Source organism: Micromys minutus, assembly GCF_963924665.1.
Source record: "Micromys minutus genome assembly, chromosome: 28".
Lineage (NCBI taxonomy): Eukaryota > Metazoa > Chordata > Mammalia > Rodentia > Muridae > Micromys > Micromys minutus.
The window spans coordinates 9,399,322-9,414,041 of NC_137963.1; the positions used below are offsets into that span (position 1 = coordinate 9,399,322).

A 14,720-nucleotide genomic window follows, 5' to 3' on the forward strand; every position below is an offset into this window, starting at 1 on the left:
GGGAGCTCCATCTACATCATCACTGCTACCACCCTCGTCCATCTCGTGCAACCCACTCCCCGCACCAGCCCGGGTGCGGCTCCGGCGCCTCCATTGTTCAGAAGGGCGGAGACGCTGCCCACAGTGGACTCCCCGCCCCAAATGCAGCTCGCAGCCCAGTGGAACAGATGATTTGGCCCAGAGTCGGCCGCGCGGGCCGCGTCCTTTGTCTGCTAGGCGGCGTTGGGTGCCCAAGGCCCGCGCCCCTCTCTGTGGGTAGACAAAGCCGGAGCCGCGGCAAACACAGCCGGCTCCAACAACTCTCGCGCCTCCCGACGTCCCGCCCTCTTCCCTCTGAGCCCTCTGATTGGTCTGTGCCATTACAAAGAGGCCGGGAAGCGAGCGGGTCACGTGGGCAGACGCGGCTTCCGATTGGTCCGGCTCCGCTGCCTATCGAGGAGGGTGGGCAGTGCGCGCTCCGCCCAGTCGCTCCCTCCGCGTTGAGGCCCGCCCGCGGGGCCGGCCGCCTGTCAGAGGGAGGTGGCGATGGTGCTCTCGGTGGCGGCAGCGGCAGCAAAGCTTTCCTTGGTCGGACGGCAGGGAAGAGAAGATGACTGACCGATCAACTGGATGAATGAATGAATGGCGGAGCCGAGCGCGCCATGAGGAGCCTGCCGAGCCTGGGCGGCCTCGCCCTGTTGTGCTGCGCGGCCGCCGCAGCCGCTTCAACAGTCTCGGCAGGGAATGTCACCGGTGGCGGCGGGGCCGAGGGGCAGGTGGTCGTGTCGCCCAGCCCGGGGCTTCGGGACCAAGCCAGCAGCCCCTTCCCTAAGACCGCGGCTCCCACGACGCAGGTCCCGCGGACCGGCCCCCCGCGCACCACGGTCAGCGGAACCGGGGCTGCGACCCCGTCGGCCGGCTCCCCGGAGACCATCCCTCTCCACACCAGCGCACAACCCGCTGCCACCCCCTTCCCGGTTCCGGACCTCTCGCCCGCCACCCCTTCGGAGGACGGACACACTCCCACCACCGAATCGCCGCCCTCCAGACCCGCGCCCACCACCCTTGCGAGCAGAGCTGGCCAGGCGCTGACCACCTCTGTAGTCACCACCGCTCAGGCTTCCAGCACTCCGGGGACCCCGACTGCCGAGTCCCCGGACAGCAGCAGCAACAGCAGCAGAGTCCCGCCCACCGCACCTGTCACCGAAGCCCCTGCTCCTCCTACCCCAGGTAAGTCCTGGTGCTTCCTAGTCCTTTGGACCTTCCCCCAGGTACTGCCTGTTTACACACCAGCCTAGTCACCCTGGCCAGTTCTTGCCCAAGAGCTTCCCCAGGGAAGATCCAAGCTCCAGTTAAAGTAAAACCCGGATCCCTCCAAATCTAGAAAGTCTTTTGTCCCCCAACCCAGTGCAGCTCCATCCAGAGGGAGCTGCTGCTATATAGAAGCTTAGGGGGTTTCTGGCCTTTGTCAGAGTCCCAGAATGGGCACAAAGTTTTGTATTGGATCCACCCAGAAGGCTACCCCACCTGGGATATTTGGGGAAAAGTTTGAAAGCTAGAAGGGTGCTTTATCAATGCCCAGGTAAAAACCTTAAAGGGATTCTCCCAGAGCTCTAGTTTCCTTGTTTTTTTTTTTTTTTTTTTTTTTTTTTCCTTTTCTTTTTTTATTGGTGTAGTTAATAGATGGGGGGGGGGGGGGATAAAGAATGTATTTTGCTTACAAACAGGCCACATCGGGCCTGTAACTAAATATTAAAACAGCATTGTAGTCGGGGTTTTCCCTGCGAATAAGTAGATTTGATAGGTCATTTGGGACAGGTGTGTATCTAGGTTGAACAGGTTTACAAATTAGGTTAAATCCCTTCTTTGCACCGCTTCATTCTGTCTCAGATCCAAGGTCAGTGCTTGGGCAAATGCCATTTAAGCAGGGATACCCACTTTTGCCCTTTTAAAAACTAGGATGTCCCTTACTGCTGATGCTGGCATGCCGATTTCTGACTGAGGTCACAAAAGGAAATGTAGCTTTTCTGCGGGTGAAAGTGTTCAAGCAAAGTTAAGATACAACTGCTGGTCTCTCACCCCTTTGCATCTTAAGTAGGCCAAGAACTCAACCAATATGTCCTACCTCTTTAAGAAATTCGGCAAGTTTCTGAGATCTTTTGCTTTGCATTGGGGTGGATATTTGCCCGGAGCATCTACTCGTCTAGCTTGATCTGATCGTTGACCTAATTCTTAGGCTCAGTGGTTTACTGTGGAGTCAGGTATGGACTTTGGACTATAATTGAGTTCGTAGAGGATTTTCCCAGATGGTTAAGTCTTGAATTGTATGTTGGAGCTTGGCAAAGGCATAAGTAGGAATGCAGATTATTCACCCCCAAAGCCACATTTGGATCTCTTTTAGCTTCAAGGAATGTACTAACTAGTTATTTTTTTTAAACCTTTGGTGCTTTTAGCTTTTTATAAAGAAAGATTGACATGTTACCAAGAGTTAGACCGGTACCTAAGTGCAGACTTTAGAGTCAGTTTTTTAGGTTTGGATTCCAGATTATTACCCCCCCCCCCCCACTTTGTCAACATAAGTATGGACAGGTCCTTGTGATCTCACTTTCTTCAACCTCGAGATGAAGGTTGCCATAGTCCTTGTAGGTTTGCTGTGCAAACAATGTCAACAGGACTGGATGTGTACTCCTGATGTACTGAGGAAGGAGTTCAAAGCCAGCCTTGGCTACACACTACATTTAAGACACCCTGGACCACATAACAAAACTCTATCAAGAAAGAAAGAAAAACAGTAGAAAAGAGGTAATGAGAGGAAAGGAAAAAAAAATTCACTTAGTCAATGCATACCTGATTAGTGCTTAAATAGTTCCTGTGCACTACCTGTGTGTTGTGTTTTATTTATGACCTGCTCGGTTTTCTGATTAGAGAAATATCAGAAGGCAAGTGGGCATTCGTGACCTTTATACCTTGTTTTATAGAACAGAAAAAGGGTGAGTTAGAATTTCTGGAGTTTTAACCACATAATGTTTAACTAGCAATTGCTTCCTTTTGTTAGTATCTGATAAATAAACATGCAATTAATGCCACTTCACTTTTGACATTTCAAGAACACAAGGATAATCCTTACTACCAAAAGAGATAATCAGGAGTGTAGGAGAAAAGGACAACAGTCACTCTATTGCTCTCTTCTGGTTCCTAGAGGACCTAGAGGTTACTCCTTATAGCAGTTTGTGCCATTTTAAAACATTTTTCCCTGGGCATATATCAACACAAAAATATTTTAAAACAATTTTTAGGGCTCAAGGGTAAAGACTTGTTTAGTGTGAATAATCTTAACTATTAACTAGTTAGTAATATGTAAAATTAAAATGGAATATATATATGTATATATGTATGTATATTCAAGTTGATGTACTCACATCAAACTTAATTTTTCTTCATGTCAGTACCATGGATCTACTGTATTCCTTCCAATAGTATTTGTCATTGTAAATGTGCACACAGAAAGTAGATTTGTTTAACTAGTTCCTTATTAATTCGCTGAACAGGTTTCTAATTCACACATACATAGATTGCTTTGAAAAGCACAGAGAAGAATGTATTCTTGTTAAATCCATCGCGTATTGATTATATTCTCTGATAGTTTGATACCAAAGCATTGCTTAGAATTCAAATCAATTGTAAGTGGAACCAAGCTGGACTTATGAATATTTGCCATTTGAACTGTTCTTCTGTAGTTTCTGTAGGCTAACATCTGTATGTCTGTCTTTCTGTAGCAAACACTTCAGGATTTCGAAATGAAACCTTTCACCTCTGTTTAAATAGTGTGTAGTTTATAGTCTTCTGTGAACTCATTCACAGAATTTTCGATGTTTAGTTCTCAGTAGCTTTAGTGACTTTGTGGCCTATTGGTGTGCAGTTTTAGCTTTATGTCACTATATTCAAGTGGGACTTTTTAATTATAGCATGGGCTCCAATTCATAGCATAGCTCTTCAAAAGAAGAAAACGTTCTATATGAATTTGAAAGAGCTGACTTGGCTTGTAAAGCTGGATTTCCTGCCATTGGGAAAGATGGTTGTGGAATTTTATTTTAACACTTCTATGAGAACTGGTTACCATTTAATATAATCATTTGACTGGGTAGGTCTTGGAAAGTGCTATATGAACCAGTAAAATTTTCCTCCTAGAGATTTAGCTGAAAGCTCTTACCCACCAGTCGGTTGGGATCCTGTAGTTTACACAGGGACCGTGGTCTGCAAACGGAAACTAGTTACCCAGCAGCAAGCACTTTCCTCTCACAAACCTCATACACTCTACTGATTGGTTGGATGAAGGGTGGATGGAAATGCTGTGACCTTACTAGAGACTAATAATCAGCAGTAAGGCCTTAAGGTAAAGACAAATGCTTCCTTGTTTATTTTATGTGGATTAATGGGATCTTAGAAGCCACTAATGCCCAGCATGGATCTACATTTTAAGAAATGCTTCTATAAGCTTAGGTCAGACATCTCTGCTTTAGCTAACGTTTGACCAGACAGACTGTACTTTGAGACATGTACAACTTCAGCTTCTTCAGCTCGTCTTTACTTGACATGGTTTCATATTTCCTCACTATCCTGGTCACCTCTGTTCTGAACCTTTTCAGTTTTGTGTGACTTCCCTAAACACAGAATAGAGCTGAATCCAATAGTCTAGATGTACTCCAGCATGGCTCACAGCAGAGAGAGTGGTTACTTTGTTCTTTCTGGGTACAACACTGATTTTGTATTTAGCCCCCTAAGCACAGCAGGTTTTGTTTTTTGTTTTTTTGGTTTTTTTTTTCAGCCAAATTGTGTGGTTGACTCATTGAATACATCAAGATATTTGATTGTTTTAACTTATATTTAAAAGATATGTGTTAATCTTTTATCTGGACTTAGACACATTTGTGATTTTTTTTCTAAAATATCTGAAATATTTACCATGCTCTTAAGATTGATTATGTTAAACTCAGATGTTTTTTTGGAGCTCAAATTGTACTCCACCCAGGTTGTTCACATGACTTGCAGGGTGTTCCTACAAACCAAGTCTGAGGACAAGTCAGGGCTGGTTATTCTTGCCTCACTGGGAAGAAGAAATTCATGGATCTTGAAACAGTTTGGAAGGGAAAGGGATAACAGCTTACCTTAGTTCTCAAGGGTCTCTCTCACTTCTTAAGTTATGTGATGACTAAATAATGGGCACAGCCCAAGGCACATTTATACCTTGTACGGAGTCTTAATTATTTACTTATGATCCAGGCTTCAAGAAGAAACTTTGTTTAAGCAAGCCTCACAGTCCAGTTTGAAACCTCTAACTCCTGTGAAGAATAAATGCAATATCCCAAATGTTTTCTATTTGACTTGTTTTATTTGCTTGCTTTTGTCTAACATGAGGTATAGCTGTGTGACTCAGGCTGACCTAGGACTTGCTATGTGGCTCAGGCCAGCCTCTAACTTGTCATCCTCCTCTTGTGCTACCCTCTGGGTGGTTGGAGGAGCCACCATGTCTAACACTTTAGAGTTCATTTGAAAAGAGCATTCTAGAAATTCAGGATCCTCCTAGCTGGACCAGAAGATGTTTGTTTTGTTTTCCAATAGTTTCTAGTGTTACAGTCCAGAGTCTTATTATATGTAGTTATTTGTGACTAACACTCATTTTATGGAAATATAAACTGTCTAGGTTCCAAAGAGAAGACAGTTTCAAAGTCCTTTATCAAAAACTTAGGTGTATAGATATATTGGAGAGCTTTTCAGATTGTAGGAAGTTAATAGGATACATCCTAGTGAAGCTGGGGAGAATATGCAGTAATCAGATTTCCAAAGACATTCATATTAACATGCTCAAAATCAACAGTTCAGTGGGATAAGAATTATGCCAGCCTTGCTTTTGATCAAGTCAGTCTTCATTGTCATGCATATTCAGGGTAGGGCTTGCAGGACTGATAGCCTGGTTCTTTACCCATCTTGGAATACATACAAGTACTTCCTTCCCCATCTTGGATAAGGTTTCACTATGTTACCTACGCTGGCCTTATATTCATGGGTTTAAATCATCCTCCTGTCTCTGTCTAAGTAACAGGAATTACAGGAGCTCACCATTGTGTCTGGATTCTTAATAATTTTCTTCAGTATTTGTTGGGTCCAGATCTTGCATCAGCTGGCCAATATTTATAAAACACACTTGAGCCCAAGCTTTGCTTATGGGCCTTTGGCAAAAGCAGGGTAAAGCAAAGTCCTGGTTCAACCCTGCTAAATGAGGACAGAAGAATCCTGTGGTCAATATTTCTTTTTGCCAGCCTAGGAATGGGACTAGGTGGTCCAAGGCAGGCTCTTATGTCTTCAGAGAGGGGCTCTAGGCCACTGATATTAAAAGCTGGGGGCTTCTCTGTGAACACTGTTTAAAAACCTTATGGGTTACTGCTCGTCAGAGCCACAGTTTGGGTGTCCATCCTAAACCCTGCCTTCCCTATATGAGTTGTAGTTTGGTTCTAATATTGAGCTGCTCTTCTTACCCCCTGCATTCCAATAACTGGAGTAGGCTAGAAGGAAGTATGGGCATTTGTGAAAAGACAGGTGGAGACTGAGAACACCCTATGCAGCCTTCTTATGTGAAGACAATATGAGAGTCCCGTGGGTTCTGTGTCTCTCCTGCCTTAGAGACAGGAGTAAACGTTAACACCAAGAAAAGATTACCAGTGGTGGGGACCTCACCAGGCTTTTGTTATAAGGGGTCTACCTAAGGATAATCTTAACCCCCCCCCTTTGGTATTTGTCTTAAATATTGGTATCTTTTGCTACTAAGAGTAGCAGGAAAAAAATCTTTGATTTTGGATCTTCTGCTACTTAGCATTAGGTTTGGGGGTTGTGGACCACTATAATGGTAACTGCAAACACGCTGTGCTTCTAGCACAGAATGTCTTATAAGCATTAAGTTATTTAGTTCTTACAACAGTGAGGTACTGTCATATAGTATGATCTTCATCTTTTTCTGGTGCTGGACATTAAATCTAGGCCCTTGCATATGATAAGTACACACCCCTCTTTTGAGCTGCAACTTTAACCCTGTTTTATAAGTGAGGAAACTGAGGCCCCGTGCTCTGTGGTGTTTACTGACTGGATTATGTGCTGCTCATTCATCTTAACTTTTTTAAAAAAATAATGGTCCATGGCTGTGATGTTAAACTATAGTTCATCCTTTTGGTTAGGGTTTATCTTGCTTTGGTGGGTGTATTTGTATGAATTATCTTTAGGTCCAGTCATAAAGACTTATTATATTCACTGTATCTTATTCCTCGCCTGAGCATTTACTTTTGTGAGGAAATTTCTTGGTCTGATTAGTTTCTGCAATAGCATAAACTCCATCACTTTAGTTTCGAGTCTTTTGAGTAATGTCTCTAGGAAGCCCTCAGGCTAGTTGAAAAGTTACACATTGAAATAATCCGACTAGGTCTTTTTATCTTGATTTAACTAAAGACTCATAAAATTAAAGTGCATTACTTTTAATCTTAGCATTCTAAACATGTGCGCATTATCCTTCCAGACGTCCTGGCACCCTTATAAAAGAATGGAGCAAAGCATTACGGTGCTGCTTTTACTGATGGGTAAATTATTGGTAGCGAGATTTCTGCTTGAGGGTACTTCATAGAGCAGACACAGAGAGAGTATCTTGTTTAGCTGAAAGAACATTAGATGCTATTTTAAATCACATGTGCCTTTATTTTATGCCTTTTGCCTTGGTCTTGATTTTTTTGTTTGTTTTCTTTAGGTATAAAATTGTTTATTGTTGATTTGAGCATTATATTATAGGTATTTCTGTGGCTTCATTTAGGTCTTTTTAAAGTATAGATCTGTATCATCTGTAGATGCAACTTTAAAAAGAGATTTTGTTTTAATCGTGATAAAGGAGATAAAGGCTATGCACGGATCCATATGTGTTTGAATCACAGTGAATGTTTGCTCAAAAAGCAGTAACCTATCAGGGTGTTTTGCTAAAATATATCCAATAAATTTATGCCAAAATAATCTCGCTAGTAGTGCCACTCTTCCACAGTAGCTGTCTGAGAACTTCTGCTTTTCGCCTTCCCTTGCTCCTGTTTTCAGTGCAAACTCCTCCATGTGCTCCTCTTACTCTGCCTCATTCTTGGGCCCTACCTCTTTCCATTATGTAAGAAGCCAAAGTACCCTCTCTAGTGAACAATTCACCACTTTGTCTTCCTTCAATGGATCCTCAAAGCCTGATTCTTCCAAGAGATCTTTCTAGATGAACAAAAAGTCCTTGAAGACATCTTGGTATCAGGATGCACAGAGTTGAACCCTTTTTATGCAGAACAAAACCTCTCTTTTTTCTGTGACTGACTTTTCCCCCATATATATATATATATATATATATATATTTAAGCAACAAAATATAAAGTATTTTAAGGAGCAATTTTTTTTCTGTTATGAATAATATTGGCTACTTTTAATTTCATGCTTTGGTATATGAGGCTTAATTGACTTGAGAAACAACTGTTTTGATCTTTTGAATGACAGAATTTTCCTTGTAGAAATACAATTAAAGTTAATAGTGAACAGAATGCTTCTAATAATTAACAAGTATGGGTTTCAAAGTGCTCTTGGAAACTTCTAGAGCTTTCTACTACCTTGAGGTTAATTTCTGTGTATTATATGAGTGTAAAAGTCTTAGCTTCTGTCCTCTATTGATTCTGTTATTGGTAAGTTGATAGGTTTTACATTTCATCATTTTTATTTCTATTGTCCTTGGAGTTTACTTGCTGAGTTTAATCCTTTGGCTGGTTCTACTGCTCATATTTAAATAGCAGAAAGATGGCGATTAGAGATTAGGATTGTCTACATTTCTTTCCTAGATATGAGCTGGGGCTCAATGTAATAAAAAGAACCTAGTCATAATTTTTAAAAATATGGGATGGGAAATAGAAAGTTCAGCCCTGGAATTTGATTGGGAAACCCAAATAAAATTTTTTTATCTTAAATTTTTTTATTTAGAAATAGGAATGATAAACGCGTTTTAAAATATCTTAATCTACCTCTTCAGTTGTGTTGGCCCAAATAGATTTGCTGGTAGAAAAGAAACTTCATTTCAGCTTTCCTTTCTAGTCTGATATTTAACACTGTGGCAACAAATGTAACTCAGTAGGTATGTGGACAATTTCTTGTCAGGGTTTTAAAATATACTTCATTTTCTTTTAAACAATGAAGGACTTAAATGTCATCACCCCCATCTTATAGATGGCAAACACTGGGACTCAGAAAGGAGACCAGTGAGATAACTCACCTGGTAAAGGGGACCCTCAGCACACAATCACTTGGGCTCATTCCCTTGAACCCACATGGCAGAAGGAAAGCACTGGCTCTCATCAGTTGTCCTCTGACTCCACATGTGTGTGTAAGTGCACTCTAATGTGTGATCGTGCTCACACATCCACCTCTCCAGTAATAAATATACTAAGAGAGGAGAGATGAGGCTCCCACAGTTGTTCTGACCCCCATACACTATACACAAAATAAATAGTGCAGGTTTTAAAGAAGTAATTTACATTTATACTGCCATTCAATAGCACCAAATAGATTTTCAGTATTTAGTGACCAAATGAATGAAGGGTTGGTAATTAGAGTAGTCATGCAGGATCTTCTTGAGGAATATAATGTAATCACAACCTTCTCTCTTAAAATGAACTTCCCCCTAGCTTTTCCCTTTTTTTCCCTTTTGCTCATATTTAATAGAGCAAGTGAAACTCTGAGAGCTTATATATTACACTAATTATTCATTTTTATTACGTGACTTTGTCCTTTCTATTTTTCTTAGCTAAAAGAGAAACCAAAATAGACAAATGAGAATCTGATAAATGGGAAGAAAGTACAGCTTAGTTTGAAAGCTGAGTTTTTATATATAAGATATGGGCTTTGGGGTCATTTTCCTGATCTTGTGATTTGGGCAAAGAATTTTATTTATGAAGTGAAATGAGACCTTTGACTTATCAACTGTGCTATTTAGGTACTTGTACGTCCTCAGCTGTGTTTGGGAGGCAGCGCTGAGGTGAGAGTTCAGATAAGTCTACTCAGGTAATCACCAGCCTCCAGTGCTCATGTTCACTTTCATACACTACCTACATGCCAGCTACCTGCATTCTCGTCTGGATCATAATGAGTACATTATCCTAATAGACATTTAAAACAGAATTCTCCTATTCTGTTTATGGTAAGTTAATTATACTGGTTTCTTAATTATTGCATAGTCATTACAAGCTTTAAGTAGGGATCAAAATACACAGGAAAGAGATCTACCAAAGTGGTGTTTGGTGAAAGCCAAAGAATGAAATTATGGCTAAAATGTAAATCTTTTTATGTTTTGATGAAATTTCCAAGTCATTTTCATTTACCATACCCAATTTTGATTTCATAGTCACAAGATAGCTATGGAATGAAAATGATGAACGAAAGGTGTGATGAGCATGGTAAATTCCTATGTGCATGATCTGCATCTGAGATACCTACTCAGTGTCAGTGAGCTGCTGTTCTGAAGAAATGCTGTCTGAGATAGGAAACCTACAGAATTTAGGCTCAGATGATGGATTAAATGTATTTTTTCTTTAGGAAAGATTAACAGCAGTCATTGATAAAAGCTGGACATAGGATATTGTCTTTTCCCCATTTTATCTAGTCTAAAGGATTTGAAACCAACACTTTAAAGTTAATTTTAACTAATGAACCTGAAGAGGAGGGGGATTTGATTCTTATATTTCACCTTCTATAAAAGTCAATTCAGCTTAATTTAAAACCTGAAGCTCTGCGGGATCTAGAAGAAAACATAGGGGATACTGGAGTAGGCGAGAACGCCCAGTATCAATAGACAGGGGTTTGTGAAAGCTAAGTTTCTGTACAGCAAAGCAAACACCCCACATAGTGGGAGAGAACTTTCTTCCAGCTGCACACCAGACAAGGGGCTAAAGTCCAGAAATGACGAAGAATTGCTGAAATTAAATGCCAAGGAAGTAGACCTGCCGATCAACAAGTGGGCAAATGACAACACATACTTTTTCAAAAAGAGAAACACAAATGGCCAATAACTACTTCTTAAAATGCTCAGTATCCCTAGCCATTGGGAAATTAAAGTATCTACAAATACCACCTCACCCTTGTCAGAGTGGATATCATAAATAAATATGACCACAAATACTGGACAGGATGTGGGGGACAAAGAAATTTTATTCACCAGTGGTTGGAATAAAAACTAATACAACCATTGTGAAAATGAGTTGGAAGATCTCTGAAAAAAAATGAAATAGAACAACCACGTGACCCCAGTATTTCACTCCTGGGCATATATCCAGAGAATTCCACATCCTACCACAGAGATGTGTGCACCCTCATGTTTATTGCTACTTTATTCACTCTGGTAATAATAACCAACCTACTTGTCAGTCAAATGACTGGCTAAAGAAAATTTCATTATATATATATATATATATATATATATATATATATATAGAGAGAGAGAGAGAGAGAGAGAGAGATAGATATATATAGACTACTATTCATCTGAAAAGAAAAGTGAAATCACAGATTTGCAGAAAAATGAATGGATGTGAAGTCACAAAATCTCAGAAAGAAAAGTAAGACATGTTCTTCCTCATCTCTAAAATCTAGCCAATGATATATGTAAATGCCTAAGCTGTGTGCATATAGGTACAGTAAAACATAAAGAAAAGACAAGGATGGCTAAGTTCTGTCTTAGGGGATGGGGAAAGATGGAGTGTAGGTAATGACACAGTTATGAAAGAAAATAGAAAGCTGTTTTCTAATTCTAATTTTGTCATGTACTTCTCATTTTTGATAGATAAGTGCATACAATTATATTTTGTAGTGAGACTGTAAAATTCAGGGTGAAACTCCAGAGCTTCCATTCTCAAAAATATTCTAACAGAATAGAGGTTCATTGAGTTAAGTTTTAAGGTATGGCTAATTTGAGTGTGTACTTTTTTATTTGCATTTTCAAAATACATAGTGAAATTTAAAATAAGAAAAAAAATAAACTGTTTAAATAGACACTGTGTAAACTGAACAGTATTTAATTTCATGGCATTTTTCACTGTCTTTTACCAACAGAAATCTCATTTTTCCTCTTAAAGATACACTGCACCGTAGATGTTTGGTTTCAATCTGCCCATATGTTTTGCAATTAGATCAGATGGGGTTGCTTTTATACTGGTAATAGAACAGCTGTTCTATATGATGCCTTGCCAGGGAGACAGCTAAGCTCCAAGGAAAGGAGAAATTTATTCATTTGGAAGGAGGAATGTGTTCTGCCTACTCAAAGAGAAAGTGATAAGGAGCAGGAATGTTTTCAACTCACAAGAGGAATGTTAAATAAATTTTAGTTATGCCCTTGAAATAACTGATTTTGAAAGCTTGTTTCAGTGTTGTGTTGTTCTTAGCAACTGACATATGTCCACAGATCTTTTTATATTCTCATGATTTCTTTTAAATCTGCAGCTTTTTCTTCCTGGATGTGGGCAAAGGGGTAAGCTGTGAGCAGGACATGATAGTCCTGAGTTCCTCCTAACTTTAATGCTCATTACAGATAAGTATGTACACACACACACACACACACACACACACACACACACACACACACACACACGTACATTCCAGGAGGTATTTGGATGTTGGCCACTCTGAAGAAAGTCAGGTGAACTGAATAGCTTTTTAGGTTTTCCTCAGTCTTGTCAGTCATTTATAGAAATGTGGTCCAGGTCTGGGAAGGGTTACTGGGAATGATGGGGCATTAGGAGTGGTCGGCATTCCAACGGCTGTCAATAGTCCAAACCCACCATCCACTAACAGTGTGTGGGATAATGAATAGCTAGACAGTGTACCAAACACACAAAGCACTTTGGCTGTTGGGTGTTATTAAACTGAGTTGTTGGTGCATTGCCTGCAAACCTATCTTGTTTAGCTGGTTTTAATCTCTGTGTTAGTTTGTCGCTTCAACTTGTCCACGGATGCAGGACTGAGAGGTTTGGCTACTCAGTGGAATGGCAGTCAGAACTAAGCCCAGCCTTTCCACTGATTCTGTGTCAGTGAGCATACTTTCTAATGTTCTTACGTCAGTTCCGACTATAAAATGAAGTCGATTTTCCAGTATCCCAAGGGTTTTGAGAAGTAATATATGACTTAATTTGGCCTTTTCTCAAACAAAAAGGCTTTTTAGAGTTCAACCTGTTTTCTAGTGATATTTTTTTCAGATTATGTGGTTTATATTTGTTCAGAATATACTGTGAATAAGATAGATTTTTAAAAACAAAAACCATGCTCAAATTTATATATGAGTTTATATGTTTTATATTTTATAATATTTTATTTACTTTCCTATATAATAAATTGTGCTATTATTTTAAAATTTGGGACACTTTAGTGCCATTCTTTGTTGGTTACCTTGATGAGATAAAACATAATAAATAAGGCTTTATACATTTTTAATATTATTTTAATTGATTTTTGTTTACTTGCTGAATTCTGTTTTGGGACAGGGTCTCATTGTCGAGCCTGAAATTTGACTAAAGGGTGGCCTTGAGCTTAGGATCTTACTGCTCCAGCCTCTTACGTTTTGGGATTATAGGCGTGGGCACCAGGCCTGGATCATGGCTGTGCTCTTTTGGATGGACTCTGCTTTCTATGTTCAGATGTATAAATGTACGTTTAGAATATGAAAGCCATTGCAAATTTAAAAAGTGAACTCGGATGCAATAAAAGTGACACTTTTGTGGTACCTGAAGGTATTTTTCTATCAACATTGTTTTCTTCCCCTTCCCTGCCACTGATATAATTCTGTATGTATACAATGCATAAAAGCCATTTTTTCAGATAGTGTCACAAATGTGAATATTTTAAAATGAGATGGCTTCCAGTTGAACTTGTAAATTGAGGTTTTAGTGTTATGTTAATTTATTTTATCAAACACTGAGAGCTTGGTATGTTCAAATTTCCATATTAGGTACCTCCTAATATTTACAGGGGAAAATTATTTATAAAGCTTTTTATCACCAACTTTAATGTTCTATTGCTATGCACATTGTTCCACTTTTCCCAGCAGTAAATGAGATCACTTATTTGTTAAGAGGACAAAAATGCAAGTTGAATTTAGCACTCTGGAGTTAAATATATGACAGATCAACATGGAAAAAAACACCACGTTTAAATGATTATCTGATCTCCATAAAGAGTACAAATCTACTTTACATAGTGACCTAAGATGATTTGCTCGATGTTTTCTGGCAGAGCCAGATCAGTGACTTGCTCTTGTGTGTCTCTCCAGTACAAGGATGCTTTTGCCTAGGTTTTCAAGGGGTCCCTGAAAGCCTAAAGCACTCTGGCACCAAGCCTGGCATGTAATATTTTCAGATCTGTGGTAAGAAACCAGGGTGCCCATCTACCCAGCTCATGCATTGCCAAAGTGCTAGGTGCCATGCGGAGGACATGGCTTAAAAGTAGCCCTGGCCTGCCAAAAACTGGTATGTATCCTGTACAATGATCAGTACTTTCTGAATTCTGAATTGTGAAATCTATAGTGAATCATAATGCTGGTGAGAAATAATTAAATTGTGCAATGTGTAGGCAGTGTGAAATAATCAGCACTTATATTAATAGATACCAGATACTAAACACTCACAATTAGCTGTCATTATTATTTATATTGCTTT

At 39.9% G+C, this 14,720-nt stretch overlaps 1 protein-coding gene across 1 annotated transcript in view; it reads left to right on the forward strand.

Annotated features, from left to right (window-relative positions):
* Window positions 1-539: 539 nt before the first annotated feature.
* The window catches only part of MEGF9 (multiple EGF like domains 9), a 94,043-nt gene continuing 79,862 nt past the window's right edge, over window positions 540-14,720 (forward strand). Inside the window, exon 1 of the mRNA XM_080940370.1 lies at window positions 540-1,209. Coding sequence (XP_080796496.1) covers window positions 618-1,209 — 592 coding nt within the window. The 5' untranslated portion in view covers window positions 540-617. The remainder of the gene's footprint in view (window positions 1,210-14,720) is intronic.